The sequence below is a fragment of the Electrona antarctica genome (assembly GCF_951216825.1).
Source record: "Electrona antarctica genome assembly, chromosome: 4".
Taxonomy (NCBI): Eukaryota; Metazoa; Chordata; class Actinopteri; order Myctophiformes; family Myctophidae; genus Electrona; species Electrona antarctica.
In genome coordinates, this window is record NC_136809.1 from 53615254 (window position 1) to 53637046 (window position 21793).

A 21793-nucleotide genomic window follows, 5' to 3' on the forward strand; every position below is an offset into this window, starting at 1 on the left:
TTCCACTACGAACCATTGAACGTGCATTGTAATACACATTGGTGTGAATGGTCTGTGAGCGTAGCGATACACTACAGGCGATACGTGTAAAACCCCGGACATTTGAAGGAATTTATAAAACCACCCGGACTGGCCGGACAGGCCCCCAAAAGAGGACGTATGGTAAACTGTGTATGTAATCGCGGCGCTGTCCATCCAAGTTAGAATGAGAGTGTGTGTGTGTGTGTGTGTGGCTGGCTGCCCTGTGTTTGGCTGCGTGGGGATCGCCATGTGAGGGGGCTAGCCAATAAGGGCCCTGTGTTGCATGTGGAGAATTGTGTAGGTTAGTGTGTGTGGTGTAGCCGAACGGGGTGGTGAGAACATGAGGGGGATGTAGCACAGCAATCGGTGACCCCTACATTAAGCTGTGTTGCTCCCAGCATGCAGTGCAAATGCGTGTTGTAGCAGCCGTAGCCAATGGGAAAACAGGATGCAGTGTTGCCAGGTCCGCGAATTGTAAGCGAGTTGTAAGTAGCGTGTTGAATGGCATTTTTTGTGGGCTTGTTTTCATAGACCTGGCAACAAATTAGGCGGGGGTGTCGGTGCTTGTGGCGTGTTTGTGTGTGTGTGTTTATTTACTCATTGTTTGTGAGTCTGGACGGGAGGCGGCTGTAGTGGCAGTGCAATGACAATTGTTACGCGGGTGATGTTGAGTGTGGCCGTGCTGCGCGACATGAGGAGATAGCCGTGGATCGACGCGGAGGGTAAGTCTGTGACGTGTTAGTGTGTTTAGTGGGTTGTTGCAGTGTGTGTTGCAGTGTGTCAGTGACGTAGTAGCTGGTGGCTGTTATTTAACCAAAGATGTACATATATTATTAACACAATCAGCGCCGGGATTCCTTCAAAATAGGAGCTCTGGGGTGCCGGAAAGACATGGCCGCTTTTACTCTGAAACCCACGACCAGGAAACAATCCGGAAAAAAAAGTTTCCTTTACATAGCTAGCTTACATTGCTATCGTTTTAATTGATATGATATATGATCCAAAAAGCGTTCATATTTTGCGGGAGAGACGGATGAGGAGCAGAAATGAATGTTCGCCAACGTTAATCCGATCGTTCTTTCCGCATGTCGGTCCTATGGTGTGTCGGATAAGCGTGCGCAACCCAAGTTAAGTGTGAACACATACAGAAATCAGTGTTGGTTTGGGCTTGTTCTTCTGTAAAGTCTAAAGTCCTAATGAACTGTCCGCAGCCTGTCCTACATTTAATTTTCACATTGTAAATGTCACAACTTTATTATTATTATTATAATTTTACAACTCACTCAGCAACGTAGTCCAGCGGTGTCCAGGAAGTGACATCAGCATCAGGCATGAACTTCCTGTTCATGGGCGTGTCCAAGGTAACACTGAGGGGAAACAAAGTGCATACATTGATGGAATTATCCGTTTATATTATCTGGAATATACCTGTTCTTGTATAAAGCCATGCTTGGAGATTGTCTTAAATACATCTCATCAAATTCAAGGTACCAAAAGTTAACTCTGAACTTGGTACCTTGCCTTTAGCTTCTGTGGCCCGCCTAATACATGGAATGACCTGCAAACTACATTAAAATTGACCACATTGGTACCCTTGAGTAGTTTAAAAACCTTGGTGAGCACACAGATCCCCACAATATGTTTTTTTGTATAAAGCCTGTTTTGAAATTTGTCTTGGCTTTTATTTGTAAACCTTATAATTCACATGTATACCTTTTGTTTTCCTTTTCCTGATATTCTGATGTATTGTGATGTTTTTTATGTGATATTGTATTACTCGACGACACTGAAAATGAGTTAAATTACTCAGTGTAATTTTGAGAATAAATGCAACGTGAATGAAACGTTTGTTCTGATACTTACGGTAGGATGGCTACAGCGTCGGCTCCTTTGGGAAGGCCGCTGTTGGTCTGAGCCAGAGACTGACACAGGTGGTGGACTGCTGCTTTGGCCATACCATACCCTATCATACCTGGACACACACACACACACACACACACACACACACACACACACACACACACACACACACACACACACACACACACACACACACACACACACACACACACACACACACACACACACACACACACACACACACACACACACACACACACACACACACACACACACACACACACACACACACACGGATGATCAACTTTTACACACCTGGTTCTGAATACTGGGCTGTAGAGTGCATTGCTTTTTATAGCGGGATTTTGGCGCTCAAGGAAATGACGTTGACGCTTTAACAAATCTGTTTACATTCTCCGTGTATGAATGAAACAAGTGAAAATATCCTATGCGAGGGAAATACATCTGACGGATGTTCCGGGCACGACACTTCCGGCTATGCTGCCTCTGCCTTAGGTTGTGACCAGGCTTTTCTCTCTGCCTTACGTTGTGACCAGGCTTTTCTCTCTGCCTTAGGTTGTGACCAGGCTTTTCTCTCTGCCTTAGGTTGTGACCAGGCTTTTCTCTTCTATGCACTCTCTGTCTTAGGTTGTGACCAGGCTTTTCTCTCTGCCTTAGGTTGTGACCAGGCTTTTCTCTCTGCCTTAGGTTGTGACCAGGCTTTTCTCTCTGCCTTAGGTTGTGACCAGGCTTTTCTCTCTGCCTTAGGTTGTGACCAGGCTTTTCGCTCTGCCTTAGGTTGTGACCAGGCTTTTCTCTCTGCCTTAGGTTGTGACCAGGCTTTTCTCTCTGCCTTAGGTTGTGACCAGGCATAGATGTGGCTGCCATATGACGTAATCTTCAAAACTAACAATCTCTCCATCCCTACTGATGACTCCATCTCCATGCACACACACAGATTCAAACATGCACACACTGTATTGTCGCGTGCGTACCTGGGGTTCCCTCTAAAGAAGCCTTGGCGCCAGTGAGGGTGAGCAGCCCCCCCTCCCTCAGGTGTTTGGTTGCTAGGTGACTGGCGATGGTTGACGTCCACACACTCTGCTTCCACATGAGATCACTGTTCTTATAGAGAGCTGCACGCATGCACACACGCGCGCGTGCACACACGCACGCACGCACGCACACACACACACACACACACACACACACACACACACACACAATGTTTAACAGCTTTCAACTTACACATTTTCAACTATGTCATGCCCAAACTATCAAAACAAAACAAAATCCAAAAAATATCAGATATAGTTTACAAGCTCATATGCACCGTGATATGATGCCATGTGAACACACACACACACGCGCGTGCACACACACACACGTTACCTTTGGCCTTGGCACTGCCCCCCGCCCAGCCCCCGGCTACACACAAGATGGCGTCCACTCTGTCATCACCGAGCAACGCACTTACGTCTGCCGTCACCTAGGAAACCAAAGAGTACAAGCCACGATATTATAGTTCTGTTTCACCAACAAACATGAATCAATTTAATTCATCATTCAAATCAATCAATCAATCAACCTAAAACTTTTCTTTCGTTTTAAGATCACCCTGTGTTGATGTAACTCTGAGAGTTACGGAGGCTTAACTCATTTACTGGAATTGACGTGTAAAGCCATGTTCAAACCTGGGATAGTTAGAGCATACACGATTACATACAACGTCAACGCAAAGGCGAGAAGTTGCGCGAACGGGCAAAGCGAACGGCCGCCTGGTATCATCGCCCCCAGCTGGAAAAATCCAACTGAAGCGACCTTCTTTGAGCATACCCAGAATGCATCTCGATTAATCCAAGATGGCCGTATCCGCGAAACGGGCCTATTACGGATAGTCTCTACTCCATCATTCGATGTGGACGGTGTTGCACGCTGAACATAGCAGATCTACAAACTCAAAGCTAGTTGTCCAGTAAATCCTGCGTTTTTACCTGTTCAGCCTGTTCGGTGAAGGACTCCGTGGGTTTGACCACAACGTTGGCACTGGCTTCCTGGTTGGATGCCAGGTCGATACTGGCCACCCACTGAGAGAGAGAGAGAGAGAGAGAGAGAGAGAGAGAGAGAGAGAGATTGAGGAAGAAAGAGAGATAGTTAAGTATCATTGTGTAATATACAAACAATAAAGTGCATTACCATACTACTAATATAGTGCAATGTTTATACGGTATATAGCCTAGGTTAATATTTATATGCAAGAATGTTGTTATTAGCTGGTAATACAAAGTCATGAATCTATCATTGTAATGTCATGCAGTTTTTCTTCTGCATTGTGGCTTCTTTCCTGACCTCCAGTACAGCTCATTATTGCTTCACTGCACCTTGACCTCAAACCAGAGTCACTTCAAAATGGCACTGGTCAGTCCAGGACACTGCAACTTCTTGCAACTAGTTGCATTGGTGTGGACAAGTAGGGCATTTAGGCCCTACTTGTTGTTACAGGGCAGTTATAACTTAAAAATGTACACAGACAGCATTATGTAATAACTTTACACTATTTTTAAATAATGGAAATAGCCGAGCTGGAAACATACAACGTCTTACATAAATACTAGCAGACCTTTGCACTGACGTTTGGTCAAGCTAAGTAAGGTCCACTGTAGTCCACTGTCCGCACGCACGCACGCACGCACGCACGCACGCACGCACGCACGCGCGCGCACACACACACACACACACACACACACACACACACACACACACACACACACACACACACACACATTTTTTGTATAGTAGCCTACTGTAATAGTGTCACCCGGGTATTGTCAGTCATATTCAATATGTCTATTTCAGTTATTTTGCCATATGCCCTGTGCAATGTTATTTACAAAGCCTAAAAAATAAAATAAAAAATGCACATGATATTCCAAATCTATATTGAACCATTTAGTCACCATTATTTTGTAAGATTCTTGTACATTCTCTATTTGTATACTACATGGTGAAGATCTACATAGCTGCTGGGCACACCCTACTAGAACCCCCCCAATAAACCCCTTGGTGGGGGTCCCTGGATCCCTCATGGACAAGATCCACTGAATTAATTTGAATGAACATAATGTTCCCAACTGTAAGTGTAAACAGAGACAATTAACACGGTCAAATCAGTCAATTGAATTCAGCAGCAGCAGCAAGATTTGTGAACTGTTGCAGCATAAGGTTAGTCGATGGAATACAAGGACTACTATCTGCACCAAGTAGACCTACTGCACATCTAAACAGAGCTGCTACCTTTAAACTGAGCTTTTGTATACTACTTGTGATTTGCTATTACATGTATATAACGATGCAATGTGACATAGCTCCGTTACTTAATGCTGTACCCCCTCCAACTGTATATATCCCACTTTCAACTGTTTTTTATTGTATGTGACACTTGCTTTGGCAACGTAAACGTGTGTTTTCTCATGCCAATAAAGCTCCTTTGAATTGAATTGAATTGAATTCTTAGAGCCTACACACATGACATGACCACATGACAGTCATCAGTATTGTGTACACTGGCTGCTCTCAGTCTCAGACAGAGCACATTATTATGTTACATTAGCACATATGATGCATACACAGTACATGCAGCTCACCCAGTGTTTAGACTTGAAGTATTGGACGCATGCGGAACCCAGCGCTCCTTTGCCACCGTAGATGATCACCCTGCGAGCCTCTGCAGCAGCCATGACGGATAGAACTATACACTACAACCCTACACAACCACCCTGGAAGAAGCTTTCAGCCTGAGATAGAACAGCTACTATACTGTGAGCACTGTGAGGAAACACACGAGGAGGTTCACGTTTCAATCTTGGTAACAAAGCAATAGTGTGTCAAGTAAAAAGTCAGTCAACACGACGACGTCGACTGTCCGTGGCCCTTCAAAATAAAGGTCACTTTAACAAATTACCAATTATAATACCGTATGTCGTTTTTTTTTCATAATATGAATCTGTGAAAGGAGGGACACCTCTCTCTATAATATGAATCTAAAAACGACACACATAGCCTATTATTATATTTTTAATTTGTTTACACATGTGTACACTCCCATGGTTAAGGTTATGGTTAGCCAAAAGTAAAATAAAATAAAATAAAATAAAATAAAATAAAATAAAATAAAATAAAATAAAATAAAATAAAATAAAATAAAATTAAATTAAATTAAATAAAATAAAATAAAATAAAATTAAATTAAATTAAATTAAATTAAATTAAATTAAATTAAATTAAATTAAATTAAATTAAATTAAATGAAATGAAATGAAATGAAATGAAATGAAATGAAATGAAATGAAATGAAATTAAATTAAATTAAATTAAATAAGCTTCTTTGAATTGAATTGAATTGTATGCGCAGTTTGCGCACTTCCGTAGGCCTACTATTCACTGTTCAGCAAATCTCAGCAGATCTGCTGTTTTCTGCAGGGACGTCGCTCTTTCCACGTCACTTCTCTGTTGCGCCTAAAGGGAAATTCGCTCTGCAAGTTGCAGATCCGGTTCAGAGCGGATACAGAAACCGCCTCTTGTGCGCCGCTATCTTATCATTGTGGGAATGACCGGATACAAGCTTAGACCGGATACAAGCCTTAGACCGGATACAAGCTGTGCACTGCCAATAGGAACCGGTCTGTGGAGACAGGAGAGATATACTTTACTTGCTCCTCCTCCTCCAGGAACAGAACGTAACGAAACAGGAGCAGGACAGACACACACACACACAGACAACAAACTGTAGGACAAAACACACAGATAAATACATTAGTTTAATAAAACATAATGACTAATGAAGCCATGTTTGACAGTAGTGTGCTCTGTTTGTTCGACGTGGACGGCACGCTCACCGCAGCCAGACAGGTAATGTGTATGAATGAAAACAAAACATGATGAAAACTTTAAAATAAATTAGTTTTATTTGGTAAATGCCGGTTTAATTGGCATAGGCAACATGGTTGGTTTTTGAGGGGTGCTCCTATGTCCACCTTTGAGTGTTTGTGTAAACACAAACATTGTCCTCACACAAACATTGAATGCCATTGATAATGAATGGTCAGTTTTGTGTGTTTTTTTTTACAAAGACTAACATTGAATGCTTTCTGCTTTGGCAATGTAAGCGTATGTTTCTCATGCCAATAATGAAAGCCCTTTGAATTGAATGCCATTGACAATGAATGGTCAGCCGCCTTTTAGTGTTTGTGTAAACCCAAACATTCAATCAAATGCCATTGAAAATGAATGGCCATATGATTATAAGAGCGCCCCTCACTTCACACATGTTTTATTTTTATCCACAGAAAGATGCTTCTTCTGTGGATATTTGTGGTTCCTTTTCGTGGCCCATGCAGAACCTTGTAAATAATATTTCCCGTAGACATTGTTTCAGGTTGCAGGTCCCTGGCTGCAGCATGATACTTTGGCTATAGTCTTGCAATGGGAGTCTGGGATCTTATCATTATTAGTGAATATATGATCTTGTCTCTCAAACAATTGATGCTGCTGTAATACCTGTGTGTTGTTGTTTGCACCTACAAAACCATGGCTGACTGCCACACGCCCAAATGCCTCTGTGTGTGTGCTTATGTGTGTCTCAAACATATATGGTCTTAAAGAATGAATGGTGCTGCCGCTGTCGCTGTATCTGCATAAGCTGGGTACACTGATAGCCAGATCTAGCCTGCCCTGAATCTAGCCTGAATCAGATCTGTGCCACATCCAGATTGGAATCTGATTTGTTTAAATATGTCTAAATGCGGCGGACCAAAAGATCGGATTTGAGATGAAAATCATATTTTGAATCGGATTTGACCTGATGTGACTGCAGTCTAAATGGGGTTTGTCTAAGCACCTACCGCAAGGGTCCCACCACCACCAGACTAGTCTAGACTGAATGTTAACCTCACACACAGTTGCATGATCTCCATCTCACGAGGAGACGACACCTGGAGAAGAACTACTGCCACAAAAAAAAAGAGTCTCACCGGATGTGCAGGAAACGCAAGTCTCAGTGGCGCCGTCTTGACGTAAAAGTGGGGGGACAATATCCGAGATGGAGAGTTGAGACTAGAGAGCAACCAACTGCAGTTACTGCATGCCTAGGGTAGGCTATATACTAGCCAGAATGGTCAGTTACTGCATGCCTAGGGTAGGCTATATACTAGCCAGAATGGTCAGTTACTGCATGCCTAGGGTAGGCTATATACTAGCCAGAATGGTCAGTTACTGACAACAAAATGGCAACGGTGCTAGAGAGACCACCAGCGCCGGTTCGGAAAAAAATTAATAAAAAATACACCAGTCATATGCATTCCCAAATAGTGCGGGGACATTCGACCCAAATGACCCCCTCTCCGGGGCCCATGGCAAGGCTACACGTTGCCCAGCCCTCAGAAATGTTTCAGAGTGTCCCTGAGCATGGTTCTTGACCTTTAACTACCCCCCCCCCACCCACCACTCCTCTGAGGGGGGCAGCACACTCAGCTGGGGTGAAGCTGAAACCCAATTTCCCCTGTGGGATGAGAAAGGTCTCAAAAAACGAAATGCCTCTAAAAGTCTCTATCAATACAGGACAAAATACTGCTCACACATTATGTGTACAATATATACCTATCTATCTATCTATCTATCTATCTATCTATCTATCTATCTATCTATCTATCTATCTATCTATCTATCTATCTATCTATCTATCTATCTATCTATATTGTACATGTGTGAGCAGTATTTTGTCCTGTATTTTTGTCATTTATATATTGATGTAATTCAATATAGGTGCAGCACTGTCACAGTATTTCATTATAGGTGCGCTCCCTCACTTCTAAAAATAGCACTTACATCCCATAGTAGACACGTCCCCAAATCAGTAGCCTTAGAATGCTACCAAACATGTTTTGTGTAATGTGACGTGACCTTTCAGCGTTATCTACTGTATGAATAGTGTCATTTACACATTGTTGCACGTCAGTGTGAAACATAGACGATCTTTAAGCTCACAATGCGACACAGTTTCGACACATTGTGTAAATTGGCTATTGGCTACTGTACGTCAATTCATCAATTTATCAATTATTTTAAGCCTAGAATCAAACGATCCAGGCTCCTCCTGGTGAATCATGACCATAAAACCTTCAACACTGATGAACAACTCTGTTTATCTATTTATTTATTTTTATTTTACCTCCATTGTAAAGTAGTGAAACGAATGAATCGTGATTATTATTTTATTTATTGTTTTTGTGTGTGTGCATGTTTTTGTGTTTTCAGCGTGCAACTCCAGACATGTCCGAGTTCATGCAGAAGTTGAAGGGTCGTGTTCGTGTGGGTGTGGTCGGAGGGTCGGACCTGGTCAAGATCAAAGAGCAGCTAGGAGACGACGGTGAGACACACACGTACACACAACACTAGCTATAACGGTGGTTCTCAAACTGTGGGTCGGGACCAAGGGGCCAGTGAGGCTTTCCAACATTGAAGCACTGGGCCCTAGTGGTAAGAGGAGGGACTGCAGGCGGACCCGTGGAAGTATGATTGGGAAACCCCGTGCAGCTGGGCTTTAACGTTGAGCGATTTTGCACTGAAAAAAAGGCGGAAGTGGATGGCTCTTCCGGGTGCTTCAAAACGCCAATGAGCAACTTCCACTGACATGAATATCGGGGGGGGGGGGGGGGGGTGGAGCTTCGCGCCAGATCAGTCTCTATCCTTTTATATACTCTATGGTCGGGACCCCCCCAATGTCTCTATCCTTTTATATACTCTTATGGTCGGGCTCCCCAATGGTTTGCGTGGGGTCCACAGATGCTTTGCCTTATATTCAACAGTGAACCAACATACAGTATAAGTCTATACTAGTGCTGCACAATTAATCAGAAACGGATGGAGATCTAGAATCTAGATTCACACACCTATGCAGTCTCATTTTGTTTTTTTATGATTTGTACTTTATTAATTTTATCTGTCTCTTTATGTTTTAAAAAAAAAAGAAGAAAAGAAAAACGTCAAAATAGCCAATCTGCAAGCTCACAATATTTATCTGTGGAACGGAACCGAGTCAAACTTGTCTACAACTTGTCAGGATGAGGGGGTCCCCCGTTCAAATACGATTATTATTTTAGCCAACGTGTGTAAAGAAGCAAATGTATATACATAACACGGGTGTGTGTGCGTGTGCGTGCGTGCGTGTTTTCTCTCCACAGTGATACAAAGGGTGGACTATGTTTTTGCTGAGAATGGTCTGGTTGCGTATAAGAATGGAGAGCTACACTCTATCCAGGTAATTCACTCACTCGCTACAAAAACACAACAAAGTTGTGATTTTTAGCTTTTGTTACGTAAAAGGGATGATAAACAGGTCGGGACCGCCGAGCCGTTTATTATCCTGCTTATTACACGGCAGCGGTCATTATCCAGAAATAACACACAGCTGAATTTGGCGATTGACCAATCAAGTCAAGAATTCAACCAAGCTGTGTAATAAATTATGATAGTAAGCATCGCTATTGGGTACTAAATCTAAATTATACCGTTTCCTCCTACTTTGTTACTAGTCCATTCAGGCACATATGGGAGAAGAGCTTCTTCAAGAGTTCATCAACTTCTGTCTCAATTACCTGGCTAAGATTAAACTCCCTAAAAAGAGGTATGCACACACACACACGCGCACACACACACACACACACACACACACACACACACACACACACACACACACACACACACACACACACACACACAGCATTTAGCAGACACTCTTAATCCAGAGTGACTTGCAGTAAGATAGTGACACAAAGGCAATTACATCTAATGCATAGAAATAGGATCATAGGTAAACAAGAGTTTAATGAATTGTTCATTGTCTGTGTATTTCCTCCATGCAGGGGGACATTCATAGAGTTTCGTAACGGCATGCTGAACGTGTCGCCCGTCGGACGGAGCTGTACGCAAGAGGAGAGAATAGAGTTCTATGAACTCGACAAGGTACGGCTTCTCATGCAGCACTCGCTGTAGAGCAGTGGTTTTCAACCGGTGGTCCTTGAGGGGGTTCCAGCTGGTCCCCATGCAGCTAAATGATGGAAGAGTTGGTAACCAAATGGACCATTATTAGATCTTAAACTCTTGAGAGCGTAAAATGAGTTACATTATTGTTAAACATCTGCATTACTTAATTTACAAGAAGTCTACACAATTGGAGAATGTAGAAGAATTGTTATTTTGATCAACGTTTGCCAACAGCATTGAATTGTGGACAAAATCCTAGCCACCGATAACAAAAATGAACTGAGCTCATGCTTCCTTCCTTCTTATCACCTGCCAGGGGGGGGGGGGGGGGGGGGGGGGGGGGAAGTCTCTCTGGTAGAACGTAGCGCGTGGAAGGAACACGCTATTCCAACCAGTTCCTTTCCCCTTCATCAGGTGCCCCAGCTGACCAGGGGGAGGTAGTATAGAGACCTATCCTCGCATCACCAGGCTTTCCACCTCGGAGGAAAGCCTGGTATGTGTTGCTAAATTCACCCTTTGTCAAGTCCCGCCCATGGTTGTGCCCCTCTTCGCACCCATTGGTTGCTGTTTCATGGTTGGACAAAAATCCTTTCTCTCCATCCACTACCATTGAAATAACCTGTTTTTCAGTTGCTTCGTATTGATATTCTGTGCATGCTATGGGCTGTCTGTCAGCCTGTCTGTCACCTCGATGCGTTATAGAAAGCAGGCAGCGAGCGACGGCCACAACCACGTTGTGTTCTGGAAGCAAAACCCCGATAGGGTTGCGTGAAGGGGGAGCTGGCTCTTCTTCTTGTACGTAACGTGGGTGACTGGTCTATTTGGCAGCCCGTTACCGCCACCTAGCGACATTATAGCGTTTTCGTAAAGTGTGCGTTCTCGTGTAAAGGGTCAATACAAAATGAGAATGCAACGGGAACGTTTTATCTGGATATGGTCGCCGTGTAAAAGAGGCCTAAAAGCATCATTGTGAAGGATTCTGACCAAAAAAACAATACAACTGTATTGTTTTTTTTCTTCTGAAATGTCTCCAGAAAGAAGGCATCAGAGAGAAGTTTGTGTCGGTCTTGAGAGAAGAGTTCAAGGGAAAAGGACTGTCCTTCTCTATCGGTGAGTCCGTCATGCACTGTCCATCTACGCACAACACAACACGCATGATGTCGCGTCTAAACGCCTACGGAGAAAGATTGTATTATTTATGTACCGTAACACTGAACTCGGTGTTGGTCTAGTTTTAGTCGACTGAATCTACAGTTGATTTAGCCGACTAAAACAACTGTATTTTGACAGGCCTCGATGGCGTCATACTCGTAATAAGGGCAGATTTTTAGACTGAAAATAGCAGATCTACAAGCTCACAAAGCATCGCACAGTGACGCTGCTATTTTCAGCATGCAAAGGACTTGTGTTTTAGTTCTACTGGATCTCTTCACTGTAGTCCGTCGTTTGTTGACGAAATTGTCAATATATTTAGTCTCAGTTTTAGTCGTCTTTTTTTAGCTTAGTTTTCATTTAGTTTTTATCTAATTTCCGTCAGAGAAAAATGGTAGCCGCCGAACATTTTTGGCCGTAGTTTTAGTCGACAAACATTTTTCATCTGTTTTTTTTTGTTGACAAAATCAACACTGCTGCTATGTGAGCTCATATTCCTGTTATTGTGTCAGTGTTGTTTTTGCCAGCAAATTTGGATTTTTGTTTTAGTCATAGTCTCTTGAATGGTTTTAATTTAGTTTCAGTCACGGTTTAGTCACCTGGAATGTCTTTTAGTCGACTAAATATCATAAGATTTTAGTCGACTGAAGTTGATTTAGTCGACTAAAATGTATTTGGGCGAGCTTGATGCCGCTGTAATGACTTTCTGAAAATAGCCGATCTACAAGCCGATCTACAAGCTCACAACGCTGCGACGCGTTGTGAGCTTGTAGATCTGCTATTTTCAGCATGCAACCAAGTGTAAAATGACTTATACTGGATCTCTTGTCCACTATAGTCCCTCCCTAACATTTTAGTCTAGTTTTTATTCGTTGACGAAATGATCAATAAAAACTTAGTTTTTAGTCATTATTAGTTATTTTAGCATAGTTTTGATTTAGTTTCCATTTAGTTTTCGTCAGTGGAAAAAGGTAGTCGACGAACATTTTTCGTCTTAGTTTTAGTCGATGAAATCGACTAAAACTAAAACTAAAAATATCTTTGCGTGTGCAGGAGGTCAGATTAGTTTCGACGTGTTCCCAGACGGCTGGGACAAGAGGTACTGTCTGGGGATCGTGGAAAAGGACAACTTCAACACCATCCACTTCTTTGGAGACAAGACCAAACCGGTGAGTTATGTTAATCCATTTTTGGCCTGACGTCGAAATGAAAAAGAAAGTCTTCTAAATCCTGACAGCTTTCCGAAATACCTATGTTTCTATATAAGTGGTGCTCAAGATTTCATGTCAAAGGACCCCAAAGATTATAGCCTATGTAATTGGCCGCCGACACCCCCATCTGAAAATATGTCATTCCAGGAACCCCTCAGAAGCAAAGATTTGAGTTAATAACGTTCGCTCTGAAAGAATATATATTCAAAGATTTGTGCCACATTTTCACGATATTTAAAAAAAATAGCAGATCTACAAGCTTGTAGCGCGGCACCGAGTGCCGCGCTACAAGCTTTTCTTAGTCCACTTCCTCCCGGGCGCTTCTATGTTCATTCCTACTAACGACATTACCTGTTTAAAAGGATCCCTGGATGATGAGACGTGTATGCCTTAATACATTATACTTGCCCGGCCCTCTATAACTATAATTAAAAGTTAAAAACACCTTAAATATTTTATATCTCTGTAGATTAGGCTTTACATGAATGGTTGACATTTTCAATTGCTTTGTTTCTACACGGAATCTGCAGTCGACTCGTCACACTTACAACATTTCGCTTCATTAAAACTCAACATTTTGGTCAACCGATGGTGGTTTATGTGTGGAGTAACATTGCCCTCTGCTGGCAACATTGGTGTACTGCTTAGTGCTTACTAATGCTGCAGCAATGTCTGCGGAGCTGATCAACGAAAATAATGCTTACCCAAGATGTGCCTGTTGGTAACCAAATGGACCCTTATAGATTTTTAACTCTTGAGAGTGTCAAATGTTACGATTTTACGATCTTTGAACACTCACAGATCAGGGGGATCATCCTCACTCCTCAACTGCTGCTGCTCCACGTTTCTTTTGTGTGGATTTCGGGTCTGCAAAATGCACGAAAAAACGCACTCTATGTTAAAACTCCTCCGAAGATATATTCCCTTGGCGAGCGTTGGAAATGAGTGCAATATTGGAAGTGCCTTGAAGTTCGAGCGCCTTGGAAATGAGCATGCTCAGAAAGACCAGAATGAACTTAAATCCGAATGAGTGTATACATGAGTCCAATTTTTTTTTCAATCGCATTCAACATCAGAATAATCCGGGCAGTTACATCGGAATGGTTTTTAAATCGCATTGAGCATTTTCATTCGGGTTTAAGTTTTTGTAGGTGTTTACATGACAACGTTTAATAGGATTTAACTTTTATTCAGAATTTAAGAGGGGGTTTCAGTCCTCATGTAAACGTACTCAGTGGCTGTTCCTCTCCTCTCCAATAAAAGTAGGTGTGAAAATGATACAACGTTTGGTAATGTTATCGTCCGATCAGGCTTATGTGAACACCGCAGGCAGTTTTGAAGTTGCTTGATTAGATATTTGATATAATTCTTTAGCAGAAATTCAGAATAGAGTTTGAAGTTACGATGGGTTTGTATAGGAAGAGGGCAGCTCTTCCTATACAAACCCATTGTTCAACTTCATAGGAAGGGGGCGGGGCAGCTAAAATGAATATCAAATATCTATAGGGCGTCGCAGTCCCCTATCATGATGACGACGACAGGCCCAGGAAATAATTCCCCATTCATGTTTCCCATAGACGTTTGAAAAAGCATTTATTTAAAGACCTGTAAGCCAAGAAAACAAAGCCAACTCGTAACCATACCTATATTAAATTGTTATCACCATGAAACTTCCCCAGTTGATTACTTACATGTGTGTGTGTGTGTGTGTGTGTGTGTGTGTGTGTGTGTGTGTGTGTGTGTGTGTGTGTGTGTGTGTGTGTGTGTGTGTGTGTGTGTGTGTGTGTGTGTGTGTGTGTGTGTGTGTGTGTGTGTGTGTCTGTGTCTGCGCGCGTGCGTGTGTGTGTGTGTCTGTGTCTGCGCACGTGTTTGTGTGTGTGTCTGTCTGCGCGCGTGTTTGTGTGTGTGTGTCAGGGTGGCAACGACTATGAGATCTACGCTGACCCTCGTACCATCGGCCATGAGGTGACCTGTCCTGAAGACACCCAGAGGCTGTGTGCGAAGCTGTTCTTCTCATGAGACTGTTGTTCTACCACAGTGGTTGTCAACCCAGGGACCACCAGTGAGGCCTTGAGGGGGTTCCAGGTGGTCCCCACCACCCAGCTAAATGATGGAGAGTTGGTAACCAAATGGAACCCTTATTAGATCTTGAACTCTTGAGAGGCGTAAAATGAAACCAAATTGTGTTTCATGTCACGCTCTCAAGAGTTAAATTATTGTTAAACATCTGGCATTAGTTAATTTACAAGACGTCTACACAATTTGACGTTTTCCTGTTATATATTTTCTATGGTACCAACATCAATACAGAATGGAATTGTGGACAAAATCTTGTCCCAACGGCAACAAAATATTCCACATTTTGGGCCTGAGAGGCTAAGGGCTATATTTTCGTCCATGGTAAACCCCTTATATTATCCCTAAACTACTTTTTATTTTATTTTTTATTTTTACTATTTTGAAAAAACATTTTTTTAATAGTTAAAATAGCCAATCTACAAGCTCACAGCAAATGTTTTTCTAAATGGTAAAAAAAAAAAAAAGCAAAGTAGTTTAGGGATAAGGGGTTTAGCATGGATGACAACAGAGCCTTACTGTAAATACCCAATAATATGGCTCAAATACCCAATAAACAATTAAACAATGGGCTTTGCAATGAAAAGGGTTGAAAACCACTGTTTTACAACATGGAGGGGACCAAGGACTCACATGGACTGTCTCTGTGACCCAGGTGGTGAGATGTCACCTCCGCCAGGGACGTGCACACATAGACATCAAAGGGGGCATCAGCCCCTGCCCTTTTACCCGTCTGTAAAACAACCGCCCTCTCCAGACCAACGAATGCAGCATTTTACTACATGGTGAAAATAAATGCAAACGCCACTCCTTTCCATGCCATGCCGCAAGTCTCCTGAACGTGAACACAGTATTTTGCGTTGAACAAATTTGTTTAGAAACCCATGTCGTTACACCGCATCTCCACTAGCGAAAGAGTGCTGGGTTGCGCCCCGAGAATAGCAGATCTACAAGCTCACAACGCGTCGCAGCGCGACGCGTTGTGAGCTTGTAGATCTGCTATTTTCGCTGTTTTTGTCCAAAAGTGCCCTCTTACGAGATTTCAGCCCCTGCCCCTTTAACACTCTCTGCACGTCCTTGCAGCTCAGCCATGCAGCCATGCAGCCATGCGGATGACTGTTAGCAGCACCTTTTTTTTCACCTTTTTTGTACTTGGAAACCCATTGAGACCTGATACCGATTCTGCCTTCTAAATCAGTAGATCTCAAACCCATCTAAACATGTTTTGTGCCAGGGAGACTCCCAGAAGAGAAGGCTTGTGTTAAAAAGGTTATATTGTCAAGAACGTTAACAATCCTTAACGGTCAGTAAAACGTACACGGTCGAGTAATTGATCAATGGAGTGCCTAGTGGAAAAGACAATCTGAATTGAAAATGTTTAATTCATGTTATTTTGTAATTCTTTTTTTTTCTGTTACAAAGGTTATATTGTCAAGAACGTTAACAATCCTTAACAGTCAGTAAAACGTACAAGGTCAAGTAATTGATCAATGGAGTGCCGGAAGGCCCAATGTTGTTAACATGCCTTAAAGGGATAGTTCAGATTTTTTTTAACTTAAGTTGTATGAAATACTTGCCATTAATATAGTGGTTGCAACTGTGTTAATTGATTGCCCGAGTCCCGTGGTGGGAGTTCTGCTCTGGTTTTGGTGAAATATCAAGTAGTTCCGGTCATTTTGTGGGGGGCACTGGGGGCCACGCAGTAAAAGTAAATGAATCCACAAAACTAACGTCATTTGTATTGTTGACCTATTTCTAAAATATTAGTGCAACTTCCGTTCTTTTTTTACCCCTCTATCACACAGAACTATGTTTTTTGTGTCCATATCACTACGCCCAAAACATAGTTCCATGTGATAGAGGGGTCAAAGTTGAACGAAAGTCGCGCTAATATTTTAGAAATAGGTCAACAATACAAATTACGTTCGTTTTGTGGATTCATTTACTTTTACTGCGTGGCCCCAGTGCCCCCCACAAAATGACCGGAACTACTTAATATTGACCAAAACCAGAGCAGAACTCCCACCATGGGACTCGGGCAATCAATTAACACAGATTCAACCACTATATTAATGGCAAGTATTTCATACAACTTAAGTTAAAAAAATCTGAACTATCCCTTTAACGTGCTGCGAAACCAGTGGTCCTTGAGGGGGTTCCAGGTGGTCCCCACCCAGCTAAATGATGGAGAGTTGGTAACCAAATGGACCCTTATTAGATCTCTAACTCTTGAGAGTGTAAAATGAAACCAAATGGACCCCTACGGGTCCACTTGGTTTCATTTTGCAAGAGTTAAACATCCGCATTACTTAATTTACAAGAAGTCTACACAATTAGAGAATGCATGCAACTGTGACCAAACTAATATTATCCGATTCCAATGACAACAAAAATATCTTGTTTTGGGTCTGAGAGGCTAAACCTCATCAAATGGTGGTTCCGTGGCTCTAATGCCGAGTAAATAATGGGCCTTGATATGAAAAGGGTTGAAAACTACTGTGCTAAACCTTTGTCTAGGCCTACGTTTAGAGGAAAGCACATGTTGTTCCAACGTAATCCTTCTTAGTCACACAAATATTATAATATAAGATACAGTAGATACAGTAGTACATATCGTTGCTGTCCGACAGAAACCTCTCATATCCATGTTTTAACCTTTTTGTGTTTTTTGTAAAATAACACCCTACTACTTGATCAGCATCAAAAGTGTCAAATCTACTACTTTTGTTCCATTTGTACGCTCTGAGTTAAATTAACATCGATTTTACAATATAAATTGGGGTCCCAGGGATAGAAAAGCCATTAACCCATTTTGGCCTGACCTCGAAATAAAAAAAAATCTTCTAAATCTTCCAGTTTTCTGAAATAAATATTTTCACGATTTTTCAAAAATAGCAGACCTACAAGCTCGTAGCGCGCCACTCGGTGGCGCGCTATGAGCTTGTAGATCTGCTATTTATGGAATTAAAATGGTTGAGAATCTCTACTAGAGCTGTACAAATCGTCTTGTGTGGGTCCCTGGCATATCATTTCAGATGGTGTTCCTTGACATGGAAAAACCCCTGGCAGGTTAAAACGAACCCGTGGGTCCCGACATGCGTGGCAGGTTAAAACTAAACTGTGGCTTACATGGACCCAGGAAATCATGATGGCCTCATATGTTGTGTGTATTGTCCTACAAGCCATTTTGGTTTCTACTGTGTTTACGCTCGGATGCAACTAGATTCAGAGAAGGGCTTTTAAGATGTTTTGTTAGGAGATAATATAATTGTTGGAGCTGTTAAAATGACGATTAAAAGCCTAAACACGGAGGACCGCTTGTGCTATTGACATTATTCTATTCTGCTACACATACACATGCATGATTTCACATACCCATTAAGTCGGCTTGACAATAAATGTAACCGTATTCACGGTTTTATCTATTCTTCCATCCATCAATCGATTTATAAGAGGTTATTTGAACCAATATGTATGTGGGTCATGACCCGAAAGAATAAGGTTGCGGATACAAGCGGACAAAAGGAGTTTTACAATTTAGGCATTTAGCAGACGCTCTTAATCCAGAGCGATTTACATTAAGCAAGAACAAAAAAAGCATTTATCATGAGAGTTTTCTCACAGACGGGTCACGGGGTGGCTGCATGGCATCTCCCTTAAGGCTCATTCATAGTCTGGATTTTCGGTGGTGAGGTGACCACTGAAATAACATTGAGCGGTGGTGAGTAAAAACAGAGAGAAGGGCTGGGGCGGTGGCGGTGGTTTGCTCTTCACCGCGGCTCGTGACGTCATGTTGTAGTTCGGTGGTCAACTCACCACCGAAAATCCAGATTCTGATTTCATCAGAATTCATAGTCTGATTTATCGGTGGTGAGGTGACCACCGCAACTACAACATGACGTCACGGAGCCGCGGTGAAGAGCAAACCACTCCCAAACTCACCACCGCTCTACGTTATTACAGCTCCGGTGGTCACCTCACCACCGGAGCGGTGGTCACCTCCACTGAAAATCCAGACTATGAATAGGCCTATAGAGATTAGGTGGTTCGGGCGTCTAGTACGGATGCCTCCCGAGTGTCTCCCTAGGGAGGTCCATCGTTGCACGTCCCTGCACTGGAAGGGGAGAGACCCCTGGGCTGACCCAAGGAGGACCAAGTGGGAGGATTACATCGCCACGCTGGCCTTGGAACGCCTCAGGATCCCCCCGGGAGGAAGTTAATATATGTTGCTCAGAATTCTGAAAACAGCTGAAATCAATAATATATCAGTATTCCGATATTAACCTCTGTGGGCTGCATTAAGTGAAGGTTTACAAGAGTCTAAATCTTAGGCTAGGCCTATCAGTGCTTTTGTAGATAATTTGGTTAGTCGCATCCTGACGCACTGTGGGCTATTTTGTGGGCTATTTTCAAATGATTTGCATATATTTGTATACACTTGAGACCTTGAAATGGAATTAACATTCTGCACAATGAGTACTTGTACTTTTGGTAAGCTACTTTAAATAAATATGCCTATGTTTTGATGCCAACACCTTTAGTACTTTTACTCAAGTGCATTTTTAATTCAGGACTTTTACAGTTGCAGTATTCATACTTTTATTGTAAAAAAAAAAGATATATATATATAGGCCTATTAGCCTATAGGTAGGCTAGTGAATCAGTGTCATTTATAATTGAAGAAAAGACTTGATGGGTCTTATGATCAAAATAAGAACATTATAATGATGCATAAAACATCTCTCTCTGGGAGGGGCGGGCTTTTTAAGTCCTTGATTTGCTAAAGTCCCTTTATTTACACTGACACACCCCAAACAGACGGTCAGCACTGCTTATGTGTGTTTGTTACAAGCTCAGCTGTTTTATTATAGTAAAAATAGTCAACACATCTTGACATGGACGTCGAGTAGAGCCTAGTAGAGTCATCCAGTGTTTTACTATAGGATGGTGAAGAAGGAAAAAAAAGCTTCCAGCCTTCTAAACAAAGATTGTGTGCAAACTGAAGCATCCTTCCATCCTACCATCAAACTCAGGTGAGGTGTTAGCTTAGCTAATTAGCTGCTTGGCATGAAAGGAATTGAATTAATGAAGTTTTAGTCGGGATGAAGTGTTGTTGCTTTGTGATGTGATTATGAAGTTAATATTATGTTGTATTGTATTATTTTGAGCTCTGTTTGTTTGTGAGGCTGAGATGCAGGCATAGGCTCACTAGTTGAATTAAATAAGTAGCCTAGGCCTACTTTTTCTTTTTTTAACTTTTTTGGAGGATTTGAAAAAAAGAAGAAAACAACATACTAGGCTATAGTCCATGGCCTCGTTGTCTTCACCAGGCCGAAGGCATGGGGAGAGAGTATGTTTTGGAGAGAAATGAGACAGACACCAGTCACTTTAGACTAGAGTAGGCTACTGCTGGAGAGGACAGTCGTCCCCTCGTCCCTCATACTGTATGTGACTGCCTAGTCGCCCTATTGTAGGCCTACTGTGGTGTGTGCGTGCGTGCGTGCACTCAGCTATAGTATGCCGTTTTTCATGATTTTGGAGGATTTGAAAAAGAATATGAAAATCACAAAAAAGGGCATACAGGTTTCGGACCGCATGCCGTTTTTCATGATTTTGCAGGATTTGAGAAAAAGATGAAAATAATGGACCTGTAAATTACAACAAAACAAACTAAGGCACTGGTGTGGAACTCCTGGTTTACCAGAACGGGGTTCAAGTCCCTGCAGTGCTCTGCTCAATTTGTTGTATATTTACCTGGTTTATTTTTATTTTCTGCTCATTGTGTTGCCTTTTCATATAAAGATGATGAGCATAGATCAGAGATCAAACCAAAAACAGACTACAGACCGTTACATATATACTGTGTGCACATGTGATAACATGCATTAACGACATGAATAAATAATTTTAAAATGTTAAAAATGTTAAATAAATGTAGATGTTAAATTACAGTTTCTTCACAGGCTTGCATTGTGAGAAACAGAGAAAACCATCTGAGGCATATTAGAAGCAGGAGCAGGGTATTTGAAGATGAGTCAGGATAGAGGCTTTAAAGATATTGAAGGAGTTAATCAATCTAAGAGAACTGGGAAGATTGTATTGTATTGTATTTCGGCCAACTTATTTTCTAATGTTGGTGGGGACAGTGCAATAAGGTCCTAATGTTGGTGGGGACAGTGGAATAAGGATACTCTATTCCTCAGATGATATGGTGAGCTATTTTGTTATTATCTCTATCTACAAGATAGAGATATTGTTTTGGATATTCAGGGTAGTTAAAGTGAATGCATTTGAAGATAAATAGCAGGCAGTGAAAGTGCTGTCTAGATTGAAGTGTTAACCAGTTAAGGGACTCATACATAACACAGTGTATATATGTGTTATATATGGGTCATATAGGTCCCTATATGACCTCAGTATAAAGCTGCAGAGAT

At 42.0% G+C, this 21793-nt stretch overlaps 2 protein-coding genes and 1 long non-coding RNA gene across 3 annotated transcripts in view; 2 read left to right on the forward strand and 1 right to left on the reverse strand.

Moving 5' to 3' along the window:
- LOC306922264 overlaps positions 1-18670 on the forward strand; it is a 147881-nt gene extending 129211 nt beyond the window's left edge. The window contains exon 2 of the long non-coding RNA XR_013789893.1: positions 18429-18670. This is a non-coding gene — a long non-coding RNA (uncharacterized lncRNA). The remainder of the gene's footprint in view (positions 1-18428) is intronic.
- LOC306922263 (dihydropteridine reductase-like) lies at positions 1186-5781 on the reverse strand. The gene is made up of 6 exons (XM_079499714.1): positions 5526-5781; positions 3876-3968; positions 3274-3370; positions 2877-3017; positions 1885-1993; positions 1186-1388 (listed from the first exon to the last, which is right to left on the reverse strand). Exons 1-6 carry the CDS (start codon positions 5616-5618, stop codon positions 1301-1303), a joined length of 621 nt encoding a protein of 206 aa, XP_079355840.1. The 5' UTR covers positions 5619-5781; the 3' UTR covers positions 1186-1300.
- On the forward strand, positions 6612-16296 carry LOC306922261 (phosphomannomutase 2-like). The gene is made up of 8 exons (XM_079499712.1): positions 6612-6789; positions 9193-9304; positions 10119-10195; positions 10470-10561; positions 10800-10899; positions 11955-12030; positions 13126-13241; positions 15198-16296. The coding sequence occupies exons 1-8, from the start codon at positions 6712-6714 to the stop codon at positions 15300-15302; spliced, it is 756 nt and encodes a 251-aa protein (XP_079355838.1). The 5' UTR covers positions 6612-6711; the 3' UTR covers positions 15303-16296.
- Positions 18671-21793: the final 3123 nt, after the last annotated feature.